The sequence below is a fragment of the Rhinolophus sinicus genome, chromosome 5, assembly GCF_057876585.1.
Source record: "Rhinolophus sinicus isolate RSI-liver-muscle chromosome 5, RSI-T2T, whole genome shotgun sequence".
In the NCBI taxonomy this organism is placed as follows: domain Eukaryota; kingdom Metazoa; phylum Chordata; class Mammalia; order Chiroptera; family Rhinolophidae; genus Rhinolophus; species Rhinolophus sinicus.
In genome coordinates, this window is record NC_142505.1 from 52,072,747 (window position 1) to 52,099,533 (window position 26,787).

The following is a 26,787-nucleotide window of genomic DNA, read 5'->3' on the forward strand; positions in this document are numbered from 1 at the left end:
TTTATTTTGTTCTTTAGATTCTACATATAAGTGAAATCATAAAAAAAAAAGAAAACAAATACAAGCTAAAGAAATATTGGTTGGATACAAGTACAAAATATCTTTTCAAAATAATAAAAGGATTAAAAATAGGTCTTATGAAGAAAGGATAAAAAAAATCAGGATTGTTAAGGCTAGAGAAAACAAGATTCTGTACAAGAAAAGTTTTTTTCCTTCATATATGAGGAAGTTCAAAAATACTTGTTTATCTGTAGATGACTTTTAAATAAAATTAAACCTGGAGAGATTTTGGTTGCTTACTATGATAGGATTAGCAAATAATTAAATAGCACTTGTTATATGCCCAGTTTCTAGCCTAGCACTTTACCTATATTAATTCATTTAATCCTCACAACAATTCTATAAGGTATGTATTTTATTCTCATTTTTACAGATGGAATAACTGAGGGACAGGAAGGTTAAATGATTTATACACTATCACACGTAGTATGTGGTACAGCTGGAATCTGAACCCAGTTAGACTGCAGAGTCTCTGACTGACTATGCTGTGCTGTTGGATCTATGAAAAGATTTCTTGATAGGATGGATCCTTGGACTGGAAATTAATACCATGCTTAAAGGGCCGTACAGATCTCGAATACGGAAACAAATGTTTTTGTTTTTGTTTTTCTGGTTTTGATAGATTTGGGTTGGATTATGATTATTATTCTGGTGAGGGAGCATGGTTAAGGAAACCCTGAATCAGAAATTTAGAAGTTGAGGTTTTTATCTTCGCTCTGCTGCTCAAATGAGTTTTGTGACCTTGGGTGAGTCATTTTATACGTGTAGGTCTTCAGTTGCCTTTTATTTAAAACTATAGGGCCAAACCAGTGATCCTGGGTCCCTACATTCTTTCATAGTAATCGTTCAGTAAAAGCAGTTCTACCTCAGTTAAGAATGTACACATCTGTGAAAATAAACAAAAAATTATCCGTGCATTAATCAGATCTTAATCTTCCACGGGGCATAATGTAATGGTGCATAGTAAAGCAGCTTTATATACTTGCAGTTTAGTAGAATGTTTAAAAGCAAAGACTCGAGCCATAATTCTCTAGACTTGATCTGTGGCTTTAACTTCTGACCCTTTTGTGCCTCATTTTCCTCATCTGTAATATGGATATAGTCATAATACTTACCTCACAGAGCTGTGAAGAATAAATGAATTAATATGTGTCAAACACAACAGTGCTTTGTCCATGGAATGTATGCCGTAAATGTTAGTAGTTGTTTACCATTCACTAGGAAAGCACATTAATTGACCTAGATCTCTTATATTTAGAGGTGGAGATAAACTTTGAGATTAATTTAGTCTAACCTTCATTTTTCATAAGAGAATATGGGGCTCATTTCCCAAGGCTATATACTGTAGTTACTAGTGTGTATGGACTATGAATCTATCACCCATCTGACTTACTCCAGTGCGCTTTCTGACTTTCTTGTCAATTCTTTGAATATTCATAGTAGGCATAATCTTTCATTGTTCTTTTTCATTCTTTGAGAGAAAATTATACTGCATTGTCTTCTCTGTATACATCTTTTTGAATGGATAAAGTTCTAATGTAAATTGTAAATCTTCTGAATAAAAACTGTGATAGATGCATTTCATGCCTTAGAACTAAAAACCCATTCCTGGAAGTATTAGATTTCTGTTAAGATGTGGTTCATGGAGTTATGAAACCCTAAGTGGAATTGAGTAAAAAAAAGTGAAATTACACCATCTAGTGGAAGTAATGGTTATTGCATGGTTTGTTTTTAAATAAAACTTTTTGCAGCATGAGTGTAATTTTCTAAATATTAGGAATATTCTAGAAGTTTAAAATAAACTTGACAACTAGTCTCTTGTAAGTATAAGCTGTATTTTAATGTGGGTTCTGAGGCAGTATGGCTTTTATTAGATTCCTAATCTATACTTTTAGAGTTATATTAAAAAACAGTACCTCCAACTCTAATTAGAACAGATTTTCCCTAATCATTATTTATCAAGGATGTGGAGAGCAGTAAGTGCATGCTTTAAATCTCAAGTACTGTGTTTGAGGCATATACTTCTTTGTTGAAGTGGCTCATAGGTATTAGTGTAGTAAGTGTTCTTCTTTAGATAATGACAGAAGTAGAAGAAAGAAATGTAAAGATGTGCCAAAACCACAACTGAAGGCCGTGTGAGCATTTTCACCTTGACTTCCAGTGAAGGAGAGCCTCTTGACAGCTATCAAATATTAATAAGTGACCTAGAGAGATAAGGCTTTACTTGCCAAAGTTTTTCTCTATAAAAATATTCCTTGGCAGCTGCCAAGTAGTTACATAACTCTGACCCCTTAATTACCCTGAACCAGCAGTTGGTGAACTCTTATTTACTTTTGGCATATTCAATTCCTGCTAAGTAGTATACACTCCCAGAGCGAATCAGAACACTTGAAAGGCTTTGTGAATGAAGCAGTCTCTCTTTTAAAAAAAAATGTATATACGTTTATATATATAATATTTTAAAAAGGAAAAATTAAGTGATGTTTTTATTTTAGCTTTCATACCCATGCAGCTAAGCCATCAAGATGTATTTGCTACTGACCAGATTGTTTGGGCTCAATTTGGAATGAGTTTGTTCTGAGATTGATTGATTTCTATAAAATGCAGGGTTAAAAAACATTTGTTGGATTCTTCTACTGTAGGCTTTGTTGTTTTTTTTAACTCTTGTGAATTATGCGTAAAAAGGAAACAAGGTGACATGTTTTCTGTTATAGGGGACGTTGCAGCTAGAACACCCCTAACAGAAGTACTTACAGCCCAAGAAATGAGGTTGAAATGATGTGGCCTATATATATTTTTACAAACTAGATTTATCAAGTTTGAAAGTAAGATACAAAGTGGGATGTAATATGAGAATATTTTCAGAATGTGCTAAAAATTGATTACTCTTCAAAGGAATCATGCTGAATTCATTAGAATCTCTTCTGTGATTTGTAATATTAGGAGGCCTTACATCGGGAACAGATGTTGGAACAGAAGTTAGCCACGCTTCAGCGGCTACTAGCCATCACCCAAGAGGCTTCCGATACCAGTTGGCAGGTATTCCAGTTGCCTTTATATTCAAGAAGCATTTAAGCATAGTTTGATATCCTTTACATGTTGATTCAACTAAAACTAAAATTTTGTAGCAAACGAAGGCAAAGTTATTTCCTAATGAACAAATATTGAAAATTTAGCATTTTATACTGGATGTTAGTCAGTTTTATGATTTTCTATCTTTTTTTTAGCCGTAGCAACCTTTTTGATATATGTTATTTACTCTAAGATTTTTATTTATGTTTAATTTTTCTTCAACAGGCTTTAATAGATGAAGATAGACTCTTATCACGGTTAGAAGTTATGGGAAACCAATTACAAGCATGCTCCAAAGTAGGTATTAATCTCAAGTACATGAAGAAAAATGCAGTTTTTTTATGTAGCTTCATTTCTTTGACTGTCATTTTGAGTACATGCAAAAACATTTATACATTTTTACCATTCTTTTGAATTTTTGTCATAATGGGAGATTTCAATCATTAGTAGAAAGAATTGTATTGTGAATACCCGTGTGCAACTCTTTGTCTCTCAAATCTGGATTGTTATTTATAAACATTCTTCTAGTTCTCCATCCCACACCATAAATTGGTAGTTTGATCTAGAGATTTGATCTGATTTAGGTTCAATTTTTTTTTATAACACACTTCATGGGTGGTATTGTGTACTTTCACCAGGAGGCACCATGATGTCTAGTTTTCTTTCTTTTGAGATATTAGTAATTGTTGATGATTTTTGCCTAGATCCATTACTTTATTAAGGGTTGCAAAAATGGTGATGTTGTAATTCTATCATTCCTTAATTTATTAGCTGGATTACTTCTATAAAGAGAAACTTCTCATAAACTATTTGGTTACCTTGAGGTACATTTTCTTTAGGAAAATTAGGATTAGTGATTTTCTCCCTTTATTCACTAAATTTCAAAATATTGAATTGGTTCTTTCTCATCCACCAAAGAACAACCGTAGACTGTTTTTTCCCCAACTTACAATTAAATATTTTTGATGTGTTTTGACCTATTACATTTGTTTTTCTTATTGATACTTAGATTACCCCATCTTTGATCCATGGGAACTTCTTCCTGTTGGCACCTGACCCCTTTTAATAGAACCCTAGCTGACTTTGATAGCTTCCTGCTGTCTTATCAGGCAAGATGTTCCAGGCTTGTCTTGTACATTTCCTGCCTCAGACTTGGAATCAATTTTTTCCCCATGGTGTTCTTACGCCTTTTGGTTTAACCATTGTTTTAAAATGCTTGGGCCCTTTGAAAGTAATAGATTATTTTTGCCCACAAATGTTAAGTATTGTGGCTTACAGAGCATATGAAAAATAGAAGAGTTTTTAATTAATTTTGTATATTTGGGAGAAATTCTCAATTTCCTTTGATTTTTTTTTTTTTCTTTCTATTGGAAGTGTGAATTATTTGTGAAGGCATAATTTACTAATGCACCTTTTAAATACAGCTTCAATTAATACAGGGCCAACATCATTTGTGTTTGGAGTTATCTTAATATAGAATTCAAAGAGTTCATAATGTGTTATTTTTTTTCAAATGGTAAGTACATTTTAAAAAATAACTTGGCTATAATTATAAATATTTAATCCTAGAATCAAACAGAAGATAGTTTACGGAAGGAGCTCATAGCATTACAGGAAGATAAACACAACTATGAGACGACAGCCAAAGAGTCCCTGAGGCGGGTTCTTCAGGAGAAAATTGAAGTGGTCAGAAAACTTTCAGAAGTTGAGGTATTTCAGTCTAATAAATATTATATATAGTATGATTTTAAAATTTTAGCCTGAAATTGCTAACATTTTAGGACATTTTGAACTTGGATATTATTGTATAGAAAATACAGGAAATACTTCCTGTCTATCAGGTGGGAAGGATCAGTATGCTTTTTCATTGTCAGGAATTCTCAGCATAACCATGTGAGTTCTAGTACTTAGAATCCCTAGTCGGTGATTGAAGAAATAAAAGCCTAATAATCAGAGAATCTTAATATTTGTACTCTGCTTAGGATTCCTCCTCCACAGAGTGGACTGTAATATGCACCAGGGAATTGATCTGTCACCTAATTTTGCTTTTCTTCCAGTTGAGGATAGTTAGTATAAGGCAGAGAATTTACGCCAATTGTTCATACTTTACCCATCCTCCAATGCAAAATTACAGAAGTTATCTGTTCCTAGATTTAATTAAAATCTTCATTGTAAACTAAGTTGTAAACATACCTTAGTATAAGGATAGTTTTTATAATAGCCCCATCCCATAGTGACTGATTCACTGTCATGTCATTAATTTGACATGTAAGGAAAGAAAATTGCTTGCTCATAATTTTCTTATTAAATTGATTGCTGCATATTATTAAACTTACTTTCAAGAATGAACAGGCTTAAAATATTTTCAAGACTAAATGAAAGTCGTACTCAATGGACTTTTAAAAGTGTAATTATATAAAGGAAGCATCCTCTCTGCCGTGTCGCTGTTTTTCTTTGTTTTGTTTTGAATTCTTAGTTGTATTTTCTGTTTTAGCATATACCTGAAGTAAATTGAAATCCTTTTGTTATTTAACTCAGACTTATATGAAGTCCAGGGCAGATGTTGATTTAGAACAGCCCATAGAGTTACACTTTTTATAAATTGAATTTAGAATGTGTATTTATTCTCAATCAATTGTCTGTAAACTTGAATTGCAGCGAAGTCTGAGTAATACAGAAGATGAATGTACCCACCTGAAAGAAATGAATGAACGGACTCAGGAAGAATTAAGAGAATTAGCCAATAAATATAATGGAGCAGTTAATGAGATTAAGGATTTATCTGATAAATTAAAGGTATGTATTTACTCAACCTGAAAGTATATTAAGTTAATTGTCCCTAACATACTGGATAGCTTAAGAGTTTAGGTATTGCCAAATAATTGTTGATGTAAAATTTGGAAATGGTTGAAATTTATAGTAAAAATAAGGTGCTTGTATTCCATTTAGCCCAAACCCCATTGCCATAAATAGTTGAGAGTCTATAAAAGCTGACATATTTCCTCTGGGTGGAAATAGTCAGTACTTGACAATAGGCATCTTTTGATATATAATAGGAAGTAGATGAAAATCAGCAAAACCCAAGATATTCATACTTTTATAAAATGTGAATCTACTTAGCTTTAGGCAGTCCCCAAATCAGGGCCCAGCTATGTTAGTGCGGGAACAAGCCCCAAAGGAAGGAACGTTGAAGTGGTCTGCTGGAGCCCTGGAGCCTCCAGGGATGCTGTTGATTCTGCTTCAGCTGCAGCTCCCTGTAGCTACAGGACGTTTAGGATAAGGACAGACCAGACCATAGGTAATGACAAGTTGGTCCTTTCAAATGTTATAACTGAGTTTGTGAAGACCCATCTTTATATAATTCAAATCATAGATTGAGTAGCTAGAAGATACACATTTGTTAGAAAAGACGAGAGCATTCTTCCCCTCTGTGTGGTTGGTTAACCTATGGTGGTTTTAAAGGTCTTGTTAAAATGAAGTCGTTTTGAAAAGTGCTTATAAACCATCATTCCTTTCGCTAAATGTAATTTTTTAAAAAATTTCAGAATAAGTTACATTTTAAAACTTAAAAAATGAATTGAAACAATAGTAATTTCAGAGGAAAACCTTATTTCCCTTTTTGAAAATGTGGCATCTTTCATTATGACTGCTTTATTTCGGTGTGTATTGAGCCTGCTTGCTTGTTCCAAGTTCTTCTCTCTGAGGTGATATGGAGGCATGACCCAGTGCAGATCACTTTTGACATCATTTTGATATTTACAAATATGTTCTATAATATTACATCTCCCTCTTAGAAGTTTTATGAATAAAAACAGTCCTGCTTTAGGCCTCTTAAAACAAGGTCAGGTTTTATTAAATAACTGAATTGTCTATTTCTTTCTCAACAGGTTGCAGAAGGAAAACAAGAGGAAATCCAACAGAAAGGACAAGCTGAGAAAAAAGAATTACAACATAAAATAGATGAAATGGAAGAAAAAGAACAGGAGCTCCAGGCAAAAATAGAAGCTTTGCAAGCTGATAATGACTTCACCAATGAAAGGCTAACAGCTTTACAAGGTAAGTTAGCTAATCCAGAAATTGATTTGACTTGATTTTTTTTCTTTTTATCTGTGAAATACCTTTTTCTTGGACTTTTATTTACAGTACGGTTAGAACATCTTCAGGAGAAAACTCTTAAAGAATGCAGCAGCTTAGGTAGGTGTCATCAAATTTCTTATTTAAAGCTGAACTTTATCATTAAACTTATGATGTTTACTACCTCATATTGGGTACTTATTTACTTTAAGAGTAATGTTTTACATGTTAGGTAGAAAGTATTTACACTCTTTCAGAAAATTCCCTTTGAAAATATGTTTGATTACCACCAGTGGGCACCATTGTTTAGTCCTTGAGATGAATGAAATTTCTGCATCTGAGACATTCTACAGAGATATTTAAATTAGAAAAATACATGAACAGCAGGATACTTTTTTTTTTTGAAGTTCATTGGAAGGCTACTGTTGTAGCAGCTGTAGTCTTGTCTCTGAATTGATTGAACATGACAAGTTGAACCCTTGTAAAAATAAATTTAAAGTGTTGTATACAGTCAATGTTAAGTAGGAGTACAAAATGCCATCGTTACACTTGAGACCAGTTTTAAAGTAATACTTTCTTTGATCAGGCAATGATACACTGTCTTAATCCTAGGAATACAAGTTGATGACTTCTTACCTAAAATAAATGGGAACACAGAAAAAGGTAGCGTAAAAAACTTAAATATTTTTCTTTCATGATATCCTTTTACTATTTAAGCAGAATAGAGAGGTCAGGGTTTTAAGGTTTTAAGTGTTTTGAATGAAAAACATGCTGTTCATAGACCATTGGATCCCTTTGTTTTGTAATTCTCAATGTTATATCTATGGTTAGATATCCTTGGTTAGATGGAAATTCCAATTATTCAAATAATAAGAAAATCATATAGCTTTTCCCCCACTATATTTTTCAAAGAACTATACTATAATTTTCTTCTATCAAGTAATGCTTCCTGGGAATAATTGGCCCCAGTTTTTAATATTTGTTTCCTGCCCATGAGTTTACTTAACAGCCCACTGAGCCCTTGAACTTGTCAGAAACTGCTTTCTTATCCATCTGTTTCATAGATCAGAGAAAACAGGGTCAGTGATTTCTGCCATCTGAAAAATCAATTATTAGTTCTTGGTACTATAACCCTTCCTTCTGGATAGCTGAGGTTATCTCTTGCCAAAAATCTATATATAGCCACTATTGGTTTTCTTACTACTGCATGGGGTACTTTTTACCCAATGGCTTCTAAATGCCTTCAGTCACAAAGATCCCTACACACCCGTCCCCTCCCCATCCATCCAATATTAATTGAGCACTAGCTATGTGCCAGATTCTGCATTAAATGCTTAAAGTACAGAATGAATAAAACTGTTTTCCGTGTTTGCAAATCTGTGTGCCTCTCTTCTCAGTTTTTATACAGAAGTTAGTGGAAGATATCAAGGTCAATACCCAGAACTTCTTATTAAATATTTTTTCCATGTATCACTGGATATCTTTATAGTTCTTGAGCAGCAACCAAACTCTGATACAGTTAGGAGGTACTTTTTTTGTTTTGTTTTTGTTTGGTTGGTTTGTTTTTAATCAAGTACTGGCAAAATAGGCTCAGGTAGTCATACATATATAAGCTGCAAGGTCAAGACCTAATACTGAATGTATAATAAAATTTGAAACTAAATTTTTTAAAAGTTTCATTAACCATTGTTATTTGACTAGTCTATATATGTATAGTAAAATATATTGACATTTTAAATTCCAGTTTGAGTTTCAATTTCAGAATTTTTAAAGGTGTAGTTTATATTCATTGTACCAATATTACTAATTTCTGTTTATTAAATATATGTAGCATACATATATAAAATGTCTTAATCCTTATCTTCTAAAAGCTTGTCATCCTTAAATGAATTTAAGTTTTCTGTTGTTATATTTTGACTTTTTTGTCTTTCTGGCATGTACACTTTTTATTCAAATCTATCACCCTTTTGTTTTGAGCATACATTAATGTTAATGTTAACTCAAGCTGGAAATATGCTATTGCTTCAGTTAAGAGAATCTTTTTCTATATACTGAACCATCTTTATCCTATTTAGAGTTGTCAAATTACTGCTTAAAATATTTTGCCAGTTCTAATAGATATATATGAGAATAGTTGTAGACACTGCTTGATTTAAGACTAAATAAGATATTTTGGGTACTTTAAGGCACTCCTTGCTATAATTATTTTTCCTTTGCTGGTCTGTATTTTTTTAGTGGTGATAAATTGAGTAGTGTGAGAGTGACTAATAGAATATCTTTAAAGAAACTGAGTGGTAAATATCTACATAGGCACAAAAGCTTCTTTATACTAGATTTAGTTACAGAGTGGATTTTGGAATAAGATGGATCTATTCTGAATCATTTGTTATTGTGGCATAATAACAAACCAATTATCAACTGTTCCACTATTACCAAAGTCCATAGCCATAATGGGTTTTCAGATATGATTTTAACTAAAATTATTATTTAATTAGTAGAAAAAGAACCGAGTATAGTTGTAAGAGAATATTTCAAAAATGTCTGGAGATGTTAAGATTAAACTTCTCCAATAAACCGCATTTTTGAAATTATTTAAATCTAACATAACTCCTGTAAGCACAGGTTTGACTGTAATTTTTTTTTGTATCTTATCTAATAAGTGTAATTTGAATATATCTTATAGGATATAGAAAAGTGTCCTCTAATAGAAATAGTATGAGAACAACATATATAATTTTAAATTTTTTGGTCACTACATTAGAAATATAAAAAGAAATAGGTAAAATTTTAATAATTTATTTTAATCATTTAATCCACTATATCCAAAATATTGTTTTAACATGTAGTCAATATTAAATGATTGTAAATGAAGTATTTCACATTCTTTTTTCCTTAGCAAGTCTTTGAAATCCATGTATATTTATTTTACACTTAGCACATCTCACTTTTTAAGAGCTTAGTAGCCATATGTGGTTCATGCTTACTGTATTGGACAACACAGGTATAGAAAATCAAAATTCATAGGAAACTCATATGTATAAATAAAACAAATTTTAATTGTTGTGGCTCTTTGTTATGTTTCTGTATCTTTTTCCTCACATTTCCTACAACCCTATTGAGTATCATAGGCACGCTATTCCCCCACATAAGTATCAGATTCCTTTTGCAGTGACATCTTTTATAGTTTTGGCAAAGTGAGTTCCCAAGGGCCAGAATTCAAGTAATGGAATATTAAAAGTGTCATGATCCAAATTCTTTACATATATTATCTGAAAGACTTTTCTGTCCTGTGTCTTAGATGCCTTTGTGGAAGGCATCTTTTATAGTAATCTTGCATTGTATCTAAAGTAGTATAGTAAATATTTTAATGTAGTGTCCAGATATTAAAATCAGAGTAGATAAAAGGGTGATTTTGGGCTTGTTGAGTGATGTTGGCATGTCCCACATTAATAAATGTCATCTAAAGTCCTGTGATAGCCTGAAATTTGGTTTCAAATAAGTTTTATCAAGTCCTTTAATTAGGTTAAAATTTGGTTTCAAATGAGTTTTCATATTTAACAGTGATGTTTGTATAGTTTGAGTTATGAAAATGTCATAGCTTAAATGGAATTTATGTTAAACAACTTTTTACCTTGGTAATTACCATTTAACTGAGGGCTCCTGTTTTGGGTTTTGGGTTCCAATTGGCAAAAGCTATATATTAAATTTTTTTGTTTAATTTCATATTTTTATTGCAGTTAGCCTTTTTTTTCCCCCTATTTGGGGCTATATTGTATCTATTCTAAGTATGTAATGCATTGGTCTCTAAAACATGAGTTTTTATCCACCTTTTCCCCCATGTTTTTGTCTTTACTGATGGTGACAGTAGACTGCAGGCTCTGTACACATGTAACTAAATAAAGGATAATGACAGATTTGAGTATGAAGGTAAAAAAGGCTGTCAGTAAGGACGCCAAGAGAGGTTGAGGAGCGGTCAGAGTAGATGCCTGCCTTTCAAGCAAAGTTCAGATGAGGAGGGGTGAAGTGGGTTGAAATGGAGAAGAGAAAAAAAGGCTTTTACAGTCAGAGTGGTACTAACTCATTGTCCTCTTTGACAGGTTTAAAATTTGACAGGTTTAAGTGTTTCCAGATAGTCATCATGGAGTATTTTTTTAACACTTGAGATTCCAAAGTCTGTTTCGTGGTTTTGAAAGATACAAATATGTAACTGAAGGATGTTATCCAGAGTTAGAAGTTGACTCTTTAAATCAGAGTAAAGATTATAGTAAGACAAGGGCTGAAACTTTTATTAAACTACTATATTCGATTCTGATTCTCTACACCCATTAAAAAAACAAAAACAAATTTTGTTTGACCTGAGCAAAACCATTTACCAAACTCTTATTTAAAAATGTGTAGGCGTTGATTTGGGCAGAGATAAACAATATAATGTTTTGATAGTATATGAAGTACAGATTGAGTGACTTAAAGGGGAAGACTTTGTGAAATGAAAGTGTAAAAATTAAAATAATCCATCAGTTTCTTAAAATTTTTAAGGTATTATTTTATGGTACTTTTAAAATACTTTTCCTCTTACCTAAGATGAATAGCTTTGAAGAGGGACTGTTAGAGAACAGTCATTTGAAAATTAATTCAGTAAGAACAAATGTAAAAATTTGATATTATTTAAGGTTATTCATTTGAGAAAGATATTTTAAGTGGGAGAAACTTTTTAAAGCAATATATTTCTATGGTTTTCTTCAGCTCTTTGGATAGAAACTGCACCTTTAAAAGTAACCATTCAGGGTACAAATTAATGATTATATAATTACAATTTTCAGTCATTTACCTTTAACTCCAAAATATGTCTGCTGTTAGTATTAAAATATGTTAAACGTTTATTAATCTTATTTAGAGTTACCCATGTTAAAACATTTCAGTTTTTCTACCTTTGCTGTTGGTTTTCAAACACAGCAATAAGCTATATCCTTAAAGGTGTTTCTTTCTTTATTAGAGCACTTGCTTTCAAAGAGTGGCGGGGACTGCACTGTTATTCATCAATTCATAGAATGCCAGAGTGAGTACAGAGTATTTTTCACATTGATTTTAATGAAGTCAGGGGCTAAAATGGAAAAATGAGAGGAAAAATGAAGATCTCAATGTATTTGTTATTGTAGCAGTACACAAAGGACCATCTTCAGACAGCAGTGAACCTTTTCCTACTGTGGATGTTTCTCTTTGGAGAAAAATGTTTCTGTTGCATTCACCTTCACAGATGAAGATGAACGTTTCATGGCCCACAAAAAGACAGGAAGTTTCAAGATTGTTAATTAAAAATCATTGAGCAGGGAATAAAATAGAATTTCAAGCACCTAAACTTTCTGTGGGGCTACCTAAGAGATAGTAATAACATTAACCATTTTTACTTAAGCTTTAGTTCTGTGAGAGATTTGGATTCGTTTTCTTTAAGGAGGGCGCAACTCATAGTGGCACATGCGGGGATCGAACCAGCAACCTTGGTTAGCACCATGCTTTAACCAACTGAGCTAACTGGGCAACCCCCAGAGATTTGGATTTTGAGGTTCTTAAGTAAATGATTAAATGAAGCCGTAAAACAATAATTTAGTTTGCATACTCAGATATGAAGATGACCCTTAGGGTAGCAGGAGCTTTCTAGGGAAGGAGAAGCAACAGATTTTCCTATAGTAGCAGTCACAAGGTTGAGATAGTCTCTTGATCTTGTTAGTGACAATGAAAGGTCACTATTATAGTAAAGCTCATAGATGGCATCTATGCTTTTTCCTGTCAGACTCTGTCAGGCATTTTTCTCTTCCTGTTTGCTCTCTTTTTTGCAATGAATGGTTTTCCATATTTTTATGCTCATGAATTCAATTGTTGGGTCTGTCCCCTCCAATCTCAGGAGCACTTGGGGGTTGTAAGGGTCATACCTGGTAATTACAGCAGACACAAACTCAGAGGATCAAATATTATACTCCGTAGAGATGCTTTAGGGAATTTCATTTAATAGTTTTAGGAGAGCTTCTGTTTTTGTACATTTTAGAGACTATAATGTTGCATCTAAAGTTTAATATTACTTTGAGGCAAATTATTTAGTAAATGTGATTTATTTCTTTGTCTTTCAAATATTTTTTTTGAGAAATTTTTCATAAAGCAAAAATTAGTGCATCTTTTTGTTGTCTTTTGATTACTAAATCTCACTTTTACAGGAAATTGGCACAGGGATTTGGGGCAAAGTAATTGGTACCCACTGAAACCAACTAAAAGCAGAATATGTAATCTAAAATATAAATCTTTAGAAGGATTTTATACTTAGTTTTATTACATGTGACCATTTTTTAATGGTTATCTTTATTTTGAACTTTTGGGATTTATATTTTGAGCCCAAATAAATAATAGAAAACTATCAAAAGAATGTTTTACTAAGTTACAATTTGTAAAAAGCACTTAAAATATTATAAAATGTGTAAAATATTTAACTGTAGTTGTAACACAGAACATTTGTTTTAAATAAAGAACAAGATACTTGGAGACTTTTATCAGGTCATAGTTAGAGGAGAAAAATGGACCAAATAAACATTCAGAGGTAGAGCAGAAGTTATATAAATTACAGCAATCCCCTCAATGGGGATATTAGCCAATAAAATGTTTAAGAGGACTATGTAATGGTATGAGAAAATGCTAAATGTAGTGCATAGTGGGGGGAAGTGAGAATATAAAATCCTGCTCTTGTGGGCAAAGAATGAACCAAAGAGCATAAAACATACAAATATTTATAGACACCTGAATCCATTTAGTCCCTAAAAGCAAACAGTGAAAGTTGGGGCTGTGAGTTCAGGTAGCTAGGGAAAGCCCATTATGTGAATCGGGCTCCGGAGTTTCAGTAGCAAGCAGTAAAAGTTTGCTTAATGAGGATACCAGTTTCATCTCAACATTTTCCAGATCTTTATGGCTCCTTAAATTTGGATAGCCAGAGTTGGTGTAGGAAGGGTTACTTCTGGTTTGATTTGTTGTCAGGAGGGACATTTTCATTATTTTATGACAAGCTGCCATTATAGAAATTGTTGTGTTTAATAAGAATTATGGCAAGCAAGGCAATTTCAGCAAAAATCTGACTCAAAATGAACTTTGAAACAATTTTGGATTATTTTTTGACAAACACATACAAACTTCTTTGCCATTATTTTCATTCATAGGCATCTTGAAGTGATTTATGATCTTGAACATAAAGTGCATTATTCTATGAGCAGTGACACTTTCTTGTTTCCAGTCTTTTAAAAAGCAAATGTTAAATACCTAGCTTTTATTATTTACTGTGCTCATATAAATGATAAAGTATAAATTCTCTTTGTGTTTTAAAAATTAGAAAGCAAGTAGTTCACTTCCATAAGATTCTGCATGTATTTTTAATTTATTGAGAGACTTTTTTCAGTTCATGTATGTGAATCCCTAAGTGATGATTTGGTTGTTGGTTCTTTCCATTTTAAGGTGATTTTGAGGAAATTAAATGACTTGGAACACATTTCAATTTGTTTTCCTTTTATGGTAAAACACAGTTTCTTTTGATTCTTTTTTAAGAGAAAAGCTTTTAATCCCAAAGAGACTGGAGTTTGAACAGATTTAAATATAACCTTTTGCATAATTCCAGAACTGTGAAGTAAATTTTCTGTATAAAAATACACCATGTAAAATCTAGAATTAACCAATGACTTTAGTAAAACTTGCTAAAAAGCTGTAGCAATATTTCCTTCTTCAGAGTTTCAGGCATGAAGTTTGGTTTAAAGAGAATTCCGTATTCCATGTTCCCTGCAAATTTTAGTTACCAAGGTTTTCCATAAAACGCAATGAGTACACTGAGACTTTTGTGTTCTGCTAAAGCTGGCTTCTCAGTTAAATTGTGCATCTCTAAATCTGTTTCATACATATTTCTTGAACTCTGTCACTTGATTAACTTGTATGCTAAGTGAGAAGATAAAGAGTAAAAGGTAAAGAATCTAAGGGCATGGAGACCTGCCGTCACCTCGTGGGCAGAGTGAAAGACAGCGTTCTCTGGACTCTGCCTGTCCTTTTGATTTCTCTTGCTACTACTGTCTGTCTGGGCAAGGGTCCAGGCATCGTTGGTGGGTGCCAGAGAAACTTTCCTCTGAGGTCTGCTTTGTAGAGATAAACTGTGCCCTCCCGCAAGGGCATCTCTCTTTTGATGAAGGCATTAATAAGTGCCCTGAAATAAACCTCATGTCTTTGTATTCTTAATCCATGCTTACTAGAAGACTTAATGGTTATTATTATTAGGCAGGAATTTAATTCTCTTAATATTTCGTGCCTAATTGTTTTTTACCTGATTTTAAAAAAAATTCCCCCGTCTCCCTCCCCCATTTTGAAATTACAGTCTTTATCTGTGTTTGCTTCTCTGTTCCCACCTCCTTTCTCTTAGGGCTTTGCCCTCACTTAGAAATTGCCTTATTGGGAGTAATGCACTGAATCGGTGTGGCTCTTGTGACTGTTTATTTTTCACTACTCTGTGAGATCAGCCTCTCTGAACAATCTCTGAATTATTCTGATTATATATTCTACTTGAAACAGATTTAAAATTTTTCATTGTTTTAAAACTTTTATTTCTCTAAGCCAATATAGCTTATAATATTTATGACAAAGAATAGAAAACACTTGGTGTGGTTCCCTCCCTGCTCATAGTAGTTTATGTCCTTTCTCTATTATAGGAAAACTCTTGAGTTTAAACTAGATTACTAATTTTCTGTTTCTTTGTTCCGAGAGTAGTTGTCCAGTCTAGGATATGTGTGAGGGTTTTGGTTTGTTGTTTATTTTTACCAGTCATTTCCCCAGTCAGCTAGCTTTCCAACATTCCTACCAGATTTTCTCCCAATATAACTGCACAGGAGATAGTCTTAAAATTCATGCCAACAGTATTTTGGAATATAGAGTGTTCCTTATTTAAAAAAAGATCTGTTTTTATATCCTTGAAATTGGTCCATATCATTTAGTTTTCAGCCTATCCTTGAATTCCAATTTTTTTTCCCTCTCTGTTCTTCCTTATTCTTAGTTTTTAGGACAAACAGCTTCTGGAACTGTTTTTATGAAAATGTAGAGTATCTTCTATAGTGAGAATTGCTTTAACTAATTGTATTTTGTTGCAGAAATGAATAACCGCGTGAAAGTTTGTATTATTAAAATTAGCAACCTCACAGGACCTCCCCTGTGAGGCTCGAAGCTCTATTTCTACTTCATGAAGTACTACTTACCGAAGGGAAATAAATTGTCAGCTTGGTGTTGAATGCTGATTGTTCATGTTTACTTTGATTGTTTATTGATGTTACTTCTAATCTCACTTTCTTTGCTATATTTCCCTTTAGTGACTTTTTAGGTGACTTTAGCTCATTTTCATTTATGATGTTTCAAATTGGATCAAAAGAATCTTGGTAGGACTTCTGATTTGCTCCCTCACTGGCAGCATGACTCTGGGCAGTATGACCTCTTTAAACCTCAATATCCTCATTGATAAAATGGGATGGTAGTTCCTACTTCATAGGATCATTATGAGAATTGAATGAGATCATATTTCCTAAGCACTCTACGTGATGCCTGGCACACACGTTAACTGGGAGGTAGAAAACTTAGTTGTGGGGGTTGGAGGGCATTGCAGAGGTGGAGAGGATTTTAGGGGGAGCTTTCTTGTTGAAGTAACTTGTTTTCCTCCTTTTTATTCCCAGTCACAAGGTAGTGAAAGTTGATTGATCTGTCTTTATTGTTCCTGTTAAAGTAATATGTTTTGACAATCTAGAAATTAACTTTTTAATTGCCAGTGTGCATGCTATTTAAAAAATCTGGTCTCAAACACATTAGTTTTGTGCCCTAGGCATAACATTATTTTTTTAATAAAACCTAACTTTGAGATTTAGAAATATTTTCCAAGTTGGGAATTACAGCAGCAGGTGATGTAGTTCTTTTATATTCATCTACTCTACTGTCGATTTATTTAAGATACCTAATCAACCGACATCAGTATCTGATAGTCAGTACTGTTTATCTTCTGCTTTCAATTGGTTATAGTTCTCACATGAGGAAAGTGGCTCCTTAAGCTTTAAGAACTTCATCCAGTCTAGGCACGCCCGTGCTCCCTTTGAGTTTCTTTCGAACACATTGTTTGTATTGTATGTATTGTTTTTAATTTTTATTTTGTGTACATAGTAATATAGTTAGTACATAATTTATTTTTATCAACCAAGAAATAAATTTGGTTCTGTTTTATTCAGACTTTGAAAGATGTGATAGTTTTTGCAACTCCATCATATGTTTTCTAGCTAAACTAAGTGCGTAGGTGATGGTTCTCAAATGTTGCCAAACTTATACACCCATCAGTTCTATTCCTTGGTAGGTTCCCTACAGAAATGCCTGCCTCTGTGTGTGTGTGTGTGTGTGTGTGTGTGTGTGTGTGTGTGTGTGTGTACACACATATATGTCAGGTATCAATTTAAGAATGTTCACAGCCTCATTATTCACAGTAGTTCGAAACAACTCAAAAGAACGTCAGCAGTCAAATGGATGAATACGCAGGTATATTGAATGAAAGAATCCTGACACAACAGAATACATACTGTAGAATTCCATTTATGTAAAGTTCAAAGCCACTAAAATTATATTGTGTTATTTAGTCATGCGTATTAGGTAGTGTGACTATAAGGAAATACAAGAAATTAAGTACCATAAAAGTCAGGATCGGAAGGGGGAAGGTGAAATGTGTTGGGGGTGGTGGTTAGGTTCTGTTTCTTGATCTGGGATGTAGGCATATAAACATTTGCTTTAAAAAAATTTATTAACCTGTACTTTTGTGTTTTATGCCTCTTTTTATGTGTTGTTTTTCACAATATGGTTTTAAAATAGGAAAGAATTAGTAATTATGTCTTTGGAATATCCTTCAAACAGAGGGAGTTTTGAAAAAGAAAGAGAATCTTCTTCTTTATTTTTCAGTTGTGCCCAGGCAAATAACTCTTTTAAGATCTGCAGTTACCATTACCTGGAAGTTCCCTTTTGCGTCTCGGAGAAGTCTCTGACATTTACTATGTTTCCCCGAAAATAAGACCAGATCTTATATTAATTTTTGCTCCAAAAGACACATTAGACACATTATGTTTAGGGGATGTCATCCTGAAAAATCATGTTAGGGCTTATTTTCGGGGAAATACAGTAGTACTCCTAGAGAATTGAGGTCTCCACCCCAAGTGTGAGAACCAGTAGTTAGAAACTTTTTTAAAAACAATATTTTTTTCTTCTTTAATCACAGGACACTAATAATTCACTAGAATTGATAATATAACTTTAAATAATTTCAATAGTGATAATAGCAGCAGGTAATTATTATTTAGCACTTATATACTAGTACTATTCAAAACTTTTTATATGTACTTAATCCTTAGTTTTAGAATGAGGAAAACATACAAATATTTTTCCCAAGTTTGGTCCCTTTAAAAATAGATGTACAGTTTATTCATTTCACCAAATAGTTTTTATTTGTGTATATACCATGCATTATTTTAGCTGTTGTGGGTATAAAAATGAACAAGACAAAGAAAACTTTGTCTTCATGGAGTTTACATTTTCTCGAAGAGACAAAAACTAATAAACTAATAATATGTCAGGTAGTGATAAGTCCACTGAAGAAAAGTAAAAGAATATAAGGCAGTAGGGAGCGACAAAGGTAGTATATGGGATTTGAACAGAGAGAAGACAAAGCTGAGTGAGGTGTACATGTATCTGGGGAAAGTATATGAGATAGAAATCGCTTAAAAATGCAAGGTGGATCTGAAATTAGAGTTTTAGAACAATAAAAATGCCTTTGAAAAATAATAAGGGGCCAGATAGTAAATATTTTAGGCTTTTCAGGGTATACTCTCTGCTACAGCCACTAAAGTCTGCCATTGTAGTGGAAAGCAGCCATGGTCCATCCGTAAATGAATGGACCTTGCTGTGTTCCTATAAAACTTTATTTACCAAACAGGCAGCAGGGTGGATTTGGCCCTGTGGGACTGTAGTTGTCCTGACACCTGGGGTAGATCATATAGACTAGACCTTATAGGTCATGGTATGGATTTCAGATTTTGTTCTAAGGGTGAGAGAATTTTAAACAATAAATTACTCCTAATGTGATGTGTGTTTATAATTTTTTAAACAAGGTGGTACTTAGAGCTTCAACATACTAGAGAAAGTTTGGAATGGTTTTCAAAATCTCTGTTTATATTATTTTATTTGCTATATTCATGTAACAAGCATTTGTGGAACAGAGTACTCTGTGTGAACAGAGAATTGTGTTGGGAATTAAATTACTGATAAGATACCTCCCTGCTTTCACTAAACTCTAAATTCCTAGATTTATCACATTTCTCTTGATAATCTATGAGGAGTACCTAGTACTGTGCATGCTGCATAGTAAATATTTGAAGGAATGTATACATTCCTTAAAGAGTTCATAGTTTGTTGGGAAAGGTAGACATAAGTAGGTAGTTGCAATAGCTTGATAGAGATAGGAATGAAAAGCTATGGAAGAGAAGAAGATAGAGATACCAAGTCCATCTAGAGGAAAAAGAAAGAGGAGATAATTCCATTTTAGACGGTGGTGAGATTAAGTTCTTGTGAAATTTCTGGATGAACATGTTTGGAAAGCAGTTAGACAATAGGGTTCTGGACCTAAGAGAGAGAGCTAGACTAGTCATCAACATTTAGAAATTATTCACGTGCAGCAGGTACTTAATGCTATTAAAAATGAAATTTTGTTGTTGACAGAGATCTTGAAGACTATCACATATTTAGATCACAGTCAGATGAAAGGAAAATCAATGAAAGACTGGGAAGGAAGGAATGAGCAAGCACATAAAAGAAGTAGGAATGAATGGTATCTTAGAAGTCAAAGGAAAAGAGTTTTAAAAGGGAGACAATAAAGTTTTGATTTAATATGGTGAATGGATGCACTCATAATAAAAGATTATAAAAGACATACGCTCACAAAGACACAGAATGGGAGTGGAGACTGCCGCAGATCATAGATTGCAACAAAATTTTGGAAGATGTAAAATAAATGGGTGGTAACAGATTTGGGTTTTTATTCTTTTTAAGGGCCTGCAAATGGAGAGGGGGTGAAGGAGGCCCCCCAAAAGCAAGTGAAAATGCTGGCTCAGGTATCAGAGGCACTTAGTACCTGTCAGGCAGGGCAGGAGTGCAAGGTGGTGCTGAAAGCAGGATTGAAAGTTTATATAAGGAATAGTTCGACCCTCATTTTTCTTCCCCCAGTCCCTGCAAACAGACAAGTGTTTCTTTCCTCCCACATAAAGATAGGAGATTTTTCTCTCTGTAGGCTGAGATGGAAACTCTAGACTGGGGTACTTTAGACATGGTTGACGGTGAGGTATGAGCATCTCACTGGAAAACAAAAGAAGGCGGGAGAATTAAATGAAAGTCTATACACTGACAGGTCACCAGGTTTACACTCCCCAGAAAGGAGGTTAGAGGATTCTACTCCAGGGAAACTGATCAGACCAAGAGAAAAGAACACCTATACTGACATTTGAAGGTCTCCAAACAAAATGCCACTGTGTGTAGAGCCCAGCAGGTAACAGGCCCTGCTCATGCACACAGAACTTCGTCAGCTTTTTATTGCTCACCCTGAATGTTGTGAAGAGACAGCCAAGATCACCAGACTTTGAGGAAATTCTCTACTCAGAAAGCCAGAGATCAAAACAAATAAAAAGCAAATAGAAAATGTGACTAGAGAAGAAACATAGAAAATACAGGAAGCAGAAGAAAACTTTTTAAAAAATGTATAATTAATTTCTTCAGAAAAATAAGGTGAAACAAGCTAAAGGTGCTATTTTTAAAAGGGATTAGAGTGCACGTAGAATTCTTGAAAACTAAAAATATGATACCAGATATTTTAAAAATTAAATCAGTGGAAAGATTAGAAGAAAGGAAATATTCTAAAAAAATGTAACAAAAAGGACAAGAGGTTTTTGTTTGTTTTAAGAAAAAAAGGAGGGAAATTTTAAGAAAATTAGGGAATTAATCCTGGAGATCTAATAGCTGAGCAATAAAGATTTCCAGAGTGTGGGAGAGGAGAGAGTGAGAGAAGAGGAGAGAGAAAAGAGAAGAATTTATTAGTGAAATAGAATACAAAAAGAATTCCCCAGAGTTGAAGCTGTATGAGCTTCTAAACTGAAAGGATGCACTGAATGCACAACACAATATATTTTAAAAGCCCATACACAAAAGGTTACATATTGTATGATTCTATTTATATGACATATCCAGGAATTCATGCAGAAAGATGACTGAGGGCCGAGGCTAGGGAGGGAGGATGGGAAGTAAATGCTTCCATGAGTATGAGATTTGGATGATAAAAATGTTTTGGAACTAGATGGAAGTGGTGGGTGCATAACACTGTGAATGTACTAAATGCCACTGGATTGTTCGCTTTAAAAGATTATTTTATATTATGTGTATTTTACCTCAATTCAAAAAAAGAACACCGCATGCTGAGGTATATGAAATTTAAAATATGAGAGATAAAGAGACTCTGAAAACAGCTGGAGAGGAAGAATCTCGTATTATGTTACTCAGAATAAACTAAATTATAGCAAAAAATAAACCCTGGAATTTTAATGACTTGACCTTTTTTCACTCATGTCATGTGTCCATGGTGAGGGAGAACACTGCTCCACATTGTTACTCAGGGTTGTAGGTGGATGGTGGCTTTACCATCTTATGGTGTTGCCACCTCAACACGTGGTTTCTAGACTGGGGCAAGAGAAAGTGTAGAAAACTCCTACTCTCCAGTGCTTTGGCTAGAATCAGTCATGTGGACCTTCCTCAGTGCTAAGGAGTTGGAAGGTACAGTCCTCCCAGGTGCTCAGAAGGGACAGGTGGACCTGGCACTGCTGAGCACAGGAAGTGTCTGCTGTGCATACTCAGGAAGCGGAGTCAGACTAGCATTAGACTCACCATATTTGAAGCTAGAAGACAGTAGAACAAAGCTTTCAGAATTCCGAAGGAAAATTATTTCCTAGAGAATTGTGTATCTAGTCAAACCATCAGTCAAATGTAAGGGTAGAGAATTAACCTTTTCAGAGGAACAAAGTCACAAAGCATTTACCTTCTATTCATCCATTTCAGGAAATTATCAGAAAATATGTTATACTGAAATGAGGGAATAAAGCAGGAAAAGGAAGATTTGAAATCTGGTGCAGGGGATTTTGCACAGGATACAGTCTAGCCTCGAGCAGGAAAATTAAAAGGCTGGGTAAAGGGGGGGACAAGAAAATATAATGTGATAGATTACCTGATATGTTTGACAATATGGAGAGTTTTATGGTTTATAAGAACTGGGGCTGTGTTTGAGAGAGATACATAAAAAAATCAGTAAAACAAAACAAGGCTTTATAAGCTCTAAAAAATACTAAATGGCTACTATACACGTAAGATGAGAAATACGGTCATAGCATGTTACATGACTGAGGTAAAATAATAGTCATTAAGTAGTTATAGATGGACAAAATGTAACTCTTATGAGGATGCTGGAATATAAGAGGGCTTAATCATCTATAAGAGATTGTCAATAAATAATGTCTAAAATGGAAAAGTAAAGAAATAGCGATAAATCATTTAGAAATATAAATGGAAATGCCAGAAGAAATGGCTAAAATTTAAAGCTTGTTGCTCCTGGGAAGTGAATTTTAGGAATGGAGCAGAGTAGGACAGCTTTCGTTATACATATTGTAAGACTAATACCTTTTATAATTATCTAAATCTATTAATTTGACGTTTTTATTTTTTAAGGAGGCGGGGCAAACAGTGCCACATACTGCAAAGAGCCTATATGAAATAAAAATTTGAAAAGGAGCCATAGGCTTTGGCAGATAGAAGGTTATAGTGATCTTGGAGCAGTTTCGGTGGTTGAGTGGTGGGTGTAGACTAAGTTGCAGTGGGTTGAAGAAGGAAAGAATAGAGAAATTATATCACATACTGCAAAAGTGTACATTGAAAGAGACCAACTGACATACAGGATTTAAAAAGGGATATACAGAATAGATATATTATCCTCAGTGAAATGCAGAATATGAAAATCTGACTTGAAATAAATTATAAAGAAGCTACATTATACATTGACACAAATCCCACATAAAACAAAACATAAAATTTCTTTATTTCTTTAATAATTATCTCTTTTAAAATGACTCATTTTACTGAAACATGTAGACCTCTCTACTGAATTGTATCAATCGGGAAAAATAAACTATTGGTGTAACATAATTTGTATTACTTCTTTATTTAAATAAAATACCTTCTCAGAATTCCTTTACTTCAACTTAAATATCCTTGATTTAAAGAGGGTCGCTTTGTTTGTTTATTCTGAGTCCTTTTAAAAAAAGGTCTAGGCTTTTAAAATAAGGTGAAACTAATGAAAATAAAAAGCACATTGTTCCTCCACCCCCAGATTTCTGCATTAATCTGATTGCTCTGTTATAGTTCAGATTCTTTTAGTTCCCCTTACAGGTTCAAGTTTTTGTTCAAGCCTAGTCATGGGAGTCATGTTATCATCTTTAAATTTGGTCATGGAATGTGTTACGCTGCCCCGCTCAGGGAAGTGCTACTGGGTTTGGGCTTGGATGGTAACGTTTATTTTCTTTGGCAGAGAAGCTGATCGTCGAGGGGCATCTAACCAAAGCGGTAGAAGAAACAAGGCTTTCAAAAGGTTCGTTTTCTGGGGGCTTTCCGGGGGGAATTTCTGAGGGTTTTGACAAGTCTTTTTGGATAATGAAGGTTAGTGTACATTTTCAAGGTCATGGTTTGTTAATTAGTTTACTTCTTATAGCTCACAAAGTGGCAGTTTCGTAATAGTTATCAGATAATGATATGAAGTAGCCGGAGTTCTGTTTTAAGAAGACTATCTTAATTGGAAAGTTTTCTTTTTAAAAGGGTATATATGTGTGTGTTTTAAGTGCTTGGAATAGGTTTCTTAGGTATTAAAAAGGTGTTACAGTCTTTCTCACTTCCAGCATTATTTTTCAGCTTTGATCTCAAATTTTTAATCAAGTACAATGTAAATCGTTTTTTAAAACAACAGATGAAAAATGTTTGCAATTCCATTTTGGGGGTTATCGTACCTTTAACATTCCTTATGCTATTTAATATTTTCTTAATTTTTGGCATCTCAATTTGATTTAAACAAAAGTGATTATGTAGAATCTTCTTATATTTTATAATGAATAGTCCTATAATTGCCTGAAGTAGATTATTCTGTTAATTCTTTTCTGTTACAACTGTCAGACTTAGAGAAGAAAAATGAGTTTTAAAGCATCATATTGTCAAGTCACTTTTGTGCATAGGGAAATTGGGCAAATAAATTTGGTGGGATATGTTTATTATTCTAAGGTTTTCATAAGAACATACCAGTATAAAATTTAAAGCCAGATTCCCAATCATTTTGGTCAATTAAAAAATGAGTGATTAAAATTTGGAATACTCAATTTCAGTGTATTCTGTTTTATGAAAGTAATTGGATCTATTTGGCTTTTAAAAATATTTTAAAGGATTCTATTATTTCAAATATCTGGTGGTTTCCATTCTGAATTTTGTGCACGCCAGACACCATATTTGGGGAAAGAATGCACAGAATATGCATCACTAATATTGTTCTGGCAAACAGGCATTGAGTTTCAGAACAGTGAACTATTTTTAGTACATACGGAAATTTATTTCATCTTACTAGAGTGAGATGAGAACAGACTTTAAAATAGCTTTTACTTCACCACCTAAATACCTTTTCAGATTAGTTGGTTGAATAGCCAACACTTTGAAGTGGAAGTAGAGCCGTAGGGAAAAAAAATCAGCACTTATCTTTTTAATGTATTCTCTTTTTTAATGCATTTTAATGCATTTAATTGGAATATACTTGCTTAAAATTATGTGATGTCATTTTTGAAAAATATTTGTGCAGTCTTACTGATTTCCTTTTGAAACCTGGCTATGAAATATGTATTGAAAGCTTTAAAGAGTATTTTTGATCTAGCATTTCCATTTCTGGGTTTTTATCTTAAGGGACAAATTGAACAGATGTGCCAAGGGTATTTGTTTTAGTGCTGTTTTAAGAGCAAAAAGAGAAAAACATAAGTATCCAATAATAAAGGCATTTATTAAATAAATTATAGCAAGTAAGTCCATACGAGTGAATAGAATACACCCTTTAAGAATAATAATACAGATACAAGTTTTATATACCCAGAGATTTTTCTGTTAGTAGTCAGTTAGCCTGCCTTATTTTGCTAACACTTCTCACATTAAACATGCAGAGGTAATCCTTGTAATAAACTAGATGGCTGAAATAAGTTACATTTTAAATTTATATCTGGCTATAAAGTATTTTCTTTTGGATTTGGTTGAATTGTCTTATTTTTAAAATGCTTTCATTGGTGATGTTTTGGTGGAATTTTCTGCATTGAAAATATCAGTTGCTAGAAATGACCAATTACCAGCTATACAAGTCTTAGTATTTTCTTCAGATATTTCACCTAATACAGAGTGTAATCACAGGTTGCATATGCTTTCTGTTTAAGCCCTTACACAACTTGCAGTCATTGTATGTTTACAGTAGCTTTCGGGGTAGAAGTAGAAAGAATATGAGTAGGTAAGACAGCTGGATTTATCTTCAGGTTCTACCACTAACTAGCTATATGCCACTTACTTTAGCTCTTTAAACCTCAGTTTCCTCATTTTGTAAAATGAGATTGACAATGTTTAATTGGTGGGTTTTGTGGGAATTTAGTGAAATATTGCTTATAAAGCAGGGAGTGCCATTCTGGTGTCCAACAATGTTAGTTCTCCTTTTCCTTCCTGATCCTTAACCTTGCTTTCTTTCCAAGTAATGGTTCTGGTGGTCTATGGGCCCGTTTGTTTTGCCCATCCATCATTATGTCTACTCAGAGATACAGTGAAAAGAGTTACCTTGTTGTAGACTTCCCACTTTGGGAACAGTTTTGGTATTGATGTTGGTAGCTATTCTTCCATTTCCTTCTATATATTATTGGTATATATCTTAATGATCAAGTACCACAGAGGAAAATGAACCAATAATGAGGTGTTTCTCCAGAGCCCACCAGCTCCAAGTCATTGTCCTTCAATCTAGTTGTGGAGGATGCAGCTCAGCTCCAAGTCCAGTCGCCGTTTTCAATCTTAGTTGCAGGGGGCATAGCCCACCATCCCATGCGGAAATTGAACCGGCAGCCTTGTTAAGAGCGCATGCTCTAACCACCTGAGCCATCCGGCTGCCCCTCCGGCAGCTTAGCAGCAGCTCAGCGGCAGCTCATTGTCTTCAATCTAGTCATGGAGAGCGCAGCTCACTGGCCCCTGTGGGAATCGAACCGGCAACCCTATTGTTCAGAGCTTGCGCTCTAACCAACTGAGCCATCTGGCCGCCCAGTGATGACTTTTAATATTAGAAAGTTGGGTGCTGCTTCATAGCTGAAGAATAGATGTTTTGAAAAGAAGTAGGTACCACTCATTTGTTGTGTCCTGTGTTTCATTCTC

General features: G+C 33.8%; 1 protein-coding gene across 36 annotated transcripts in view; it reads left to right on the top strand.

The window, feature by feature from the left end:
* The window catches only part of SLMAP (sarcolemma associated protein), a 120,202-nt gene that overhangs the window by 64,962 nt on the left and 28,453 nt on the right, over window positions 1-26,787 (top strand). For 8 of the 36 annotated variants that reach the window (XM_074313170.2, XM_019724167.3, XM_019724164.3 and 5 more), the window contains 9 exons: window positions 3,004-3,099; window positions 3,358-3,429; window positions 4,702-4,842; window positions 5,791-5,928; window positions 7,020-7,188; window positions 7,276-7,326; window positions 7,819-7,869; window positions 12,200-12,262; window positions 23,897-23,956. In XM_074313170.2, the coding sequence (XP_074169271.1) occupies window positions 3,004-3,099; window positions 3,358-3,429; window positions 4,702-4,842; window positions 5,791-5,928; window positions 7,020-7,188; window positions 7,276-7,326; window positions 7,819-7,869; window positions 12,200-12,262; window positions 23,897-23,956 (841 nt within the window). The remainder of the gene's footprint in view (window positions 1-3,003; window positions 3,100-3,357; window positions 3,430-4,701; window positions 4,843-5,790; window positions 5,929-7,019; window positions 7,189-7,275; window positions 7,327-7,818; window positions 7,870-12,199; window positions 12,263-23,896; window positions 23,957-26,787) is intronic. The other 28 variants (XM_019724180.3, XM_074313160.2, XM_019724181.3 and 25 more) reach the window with 7 other exon arrangements.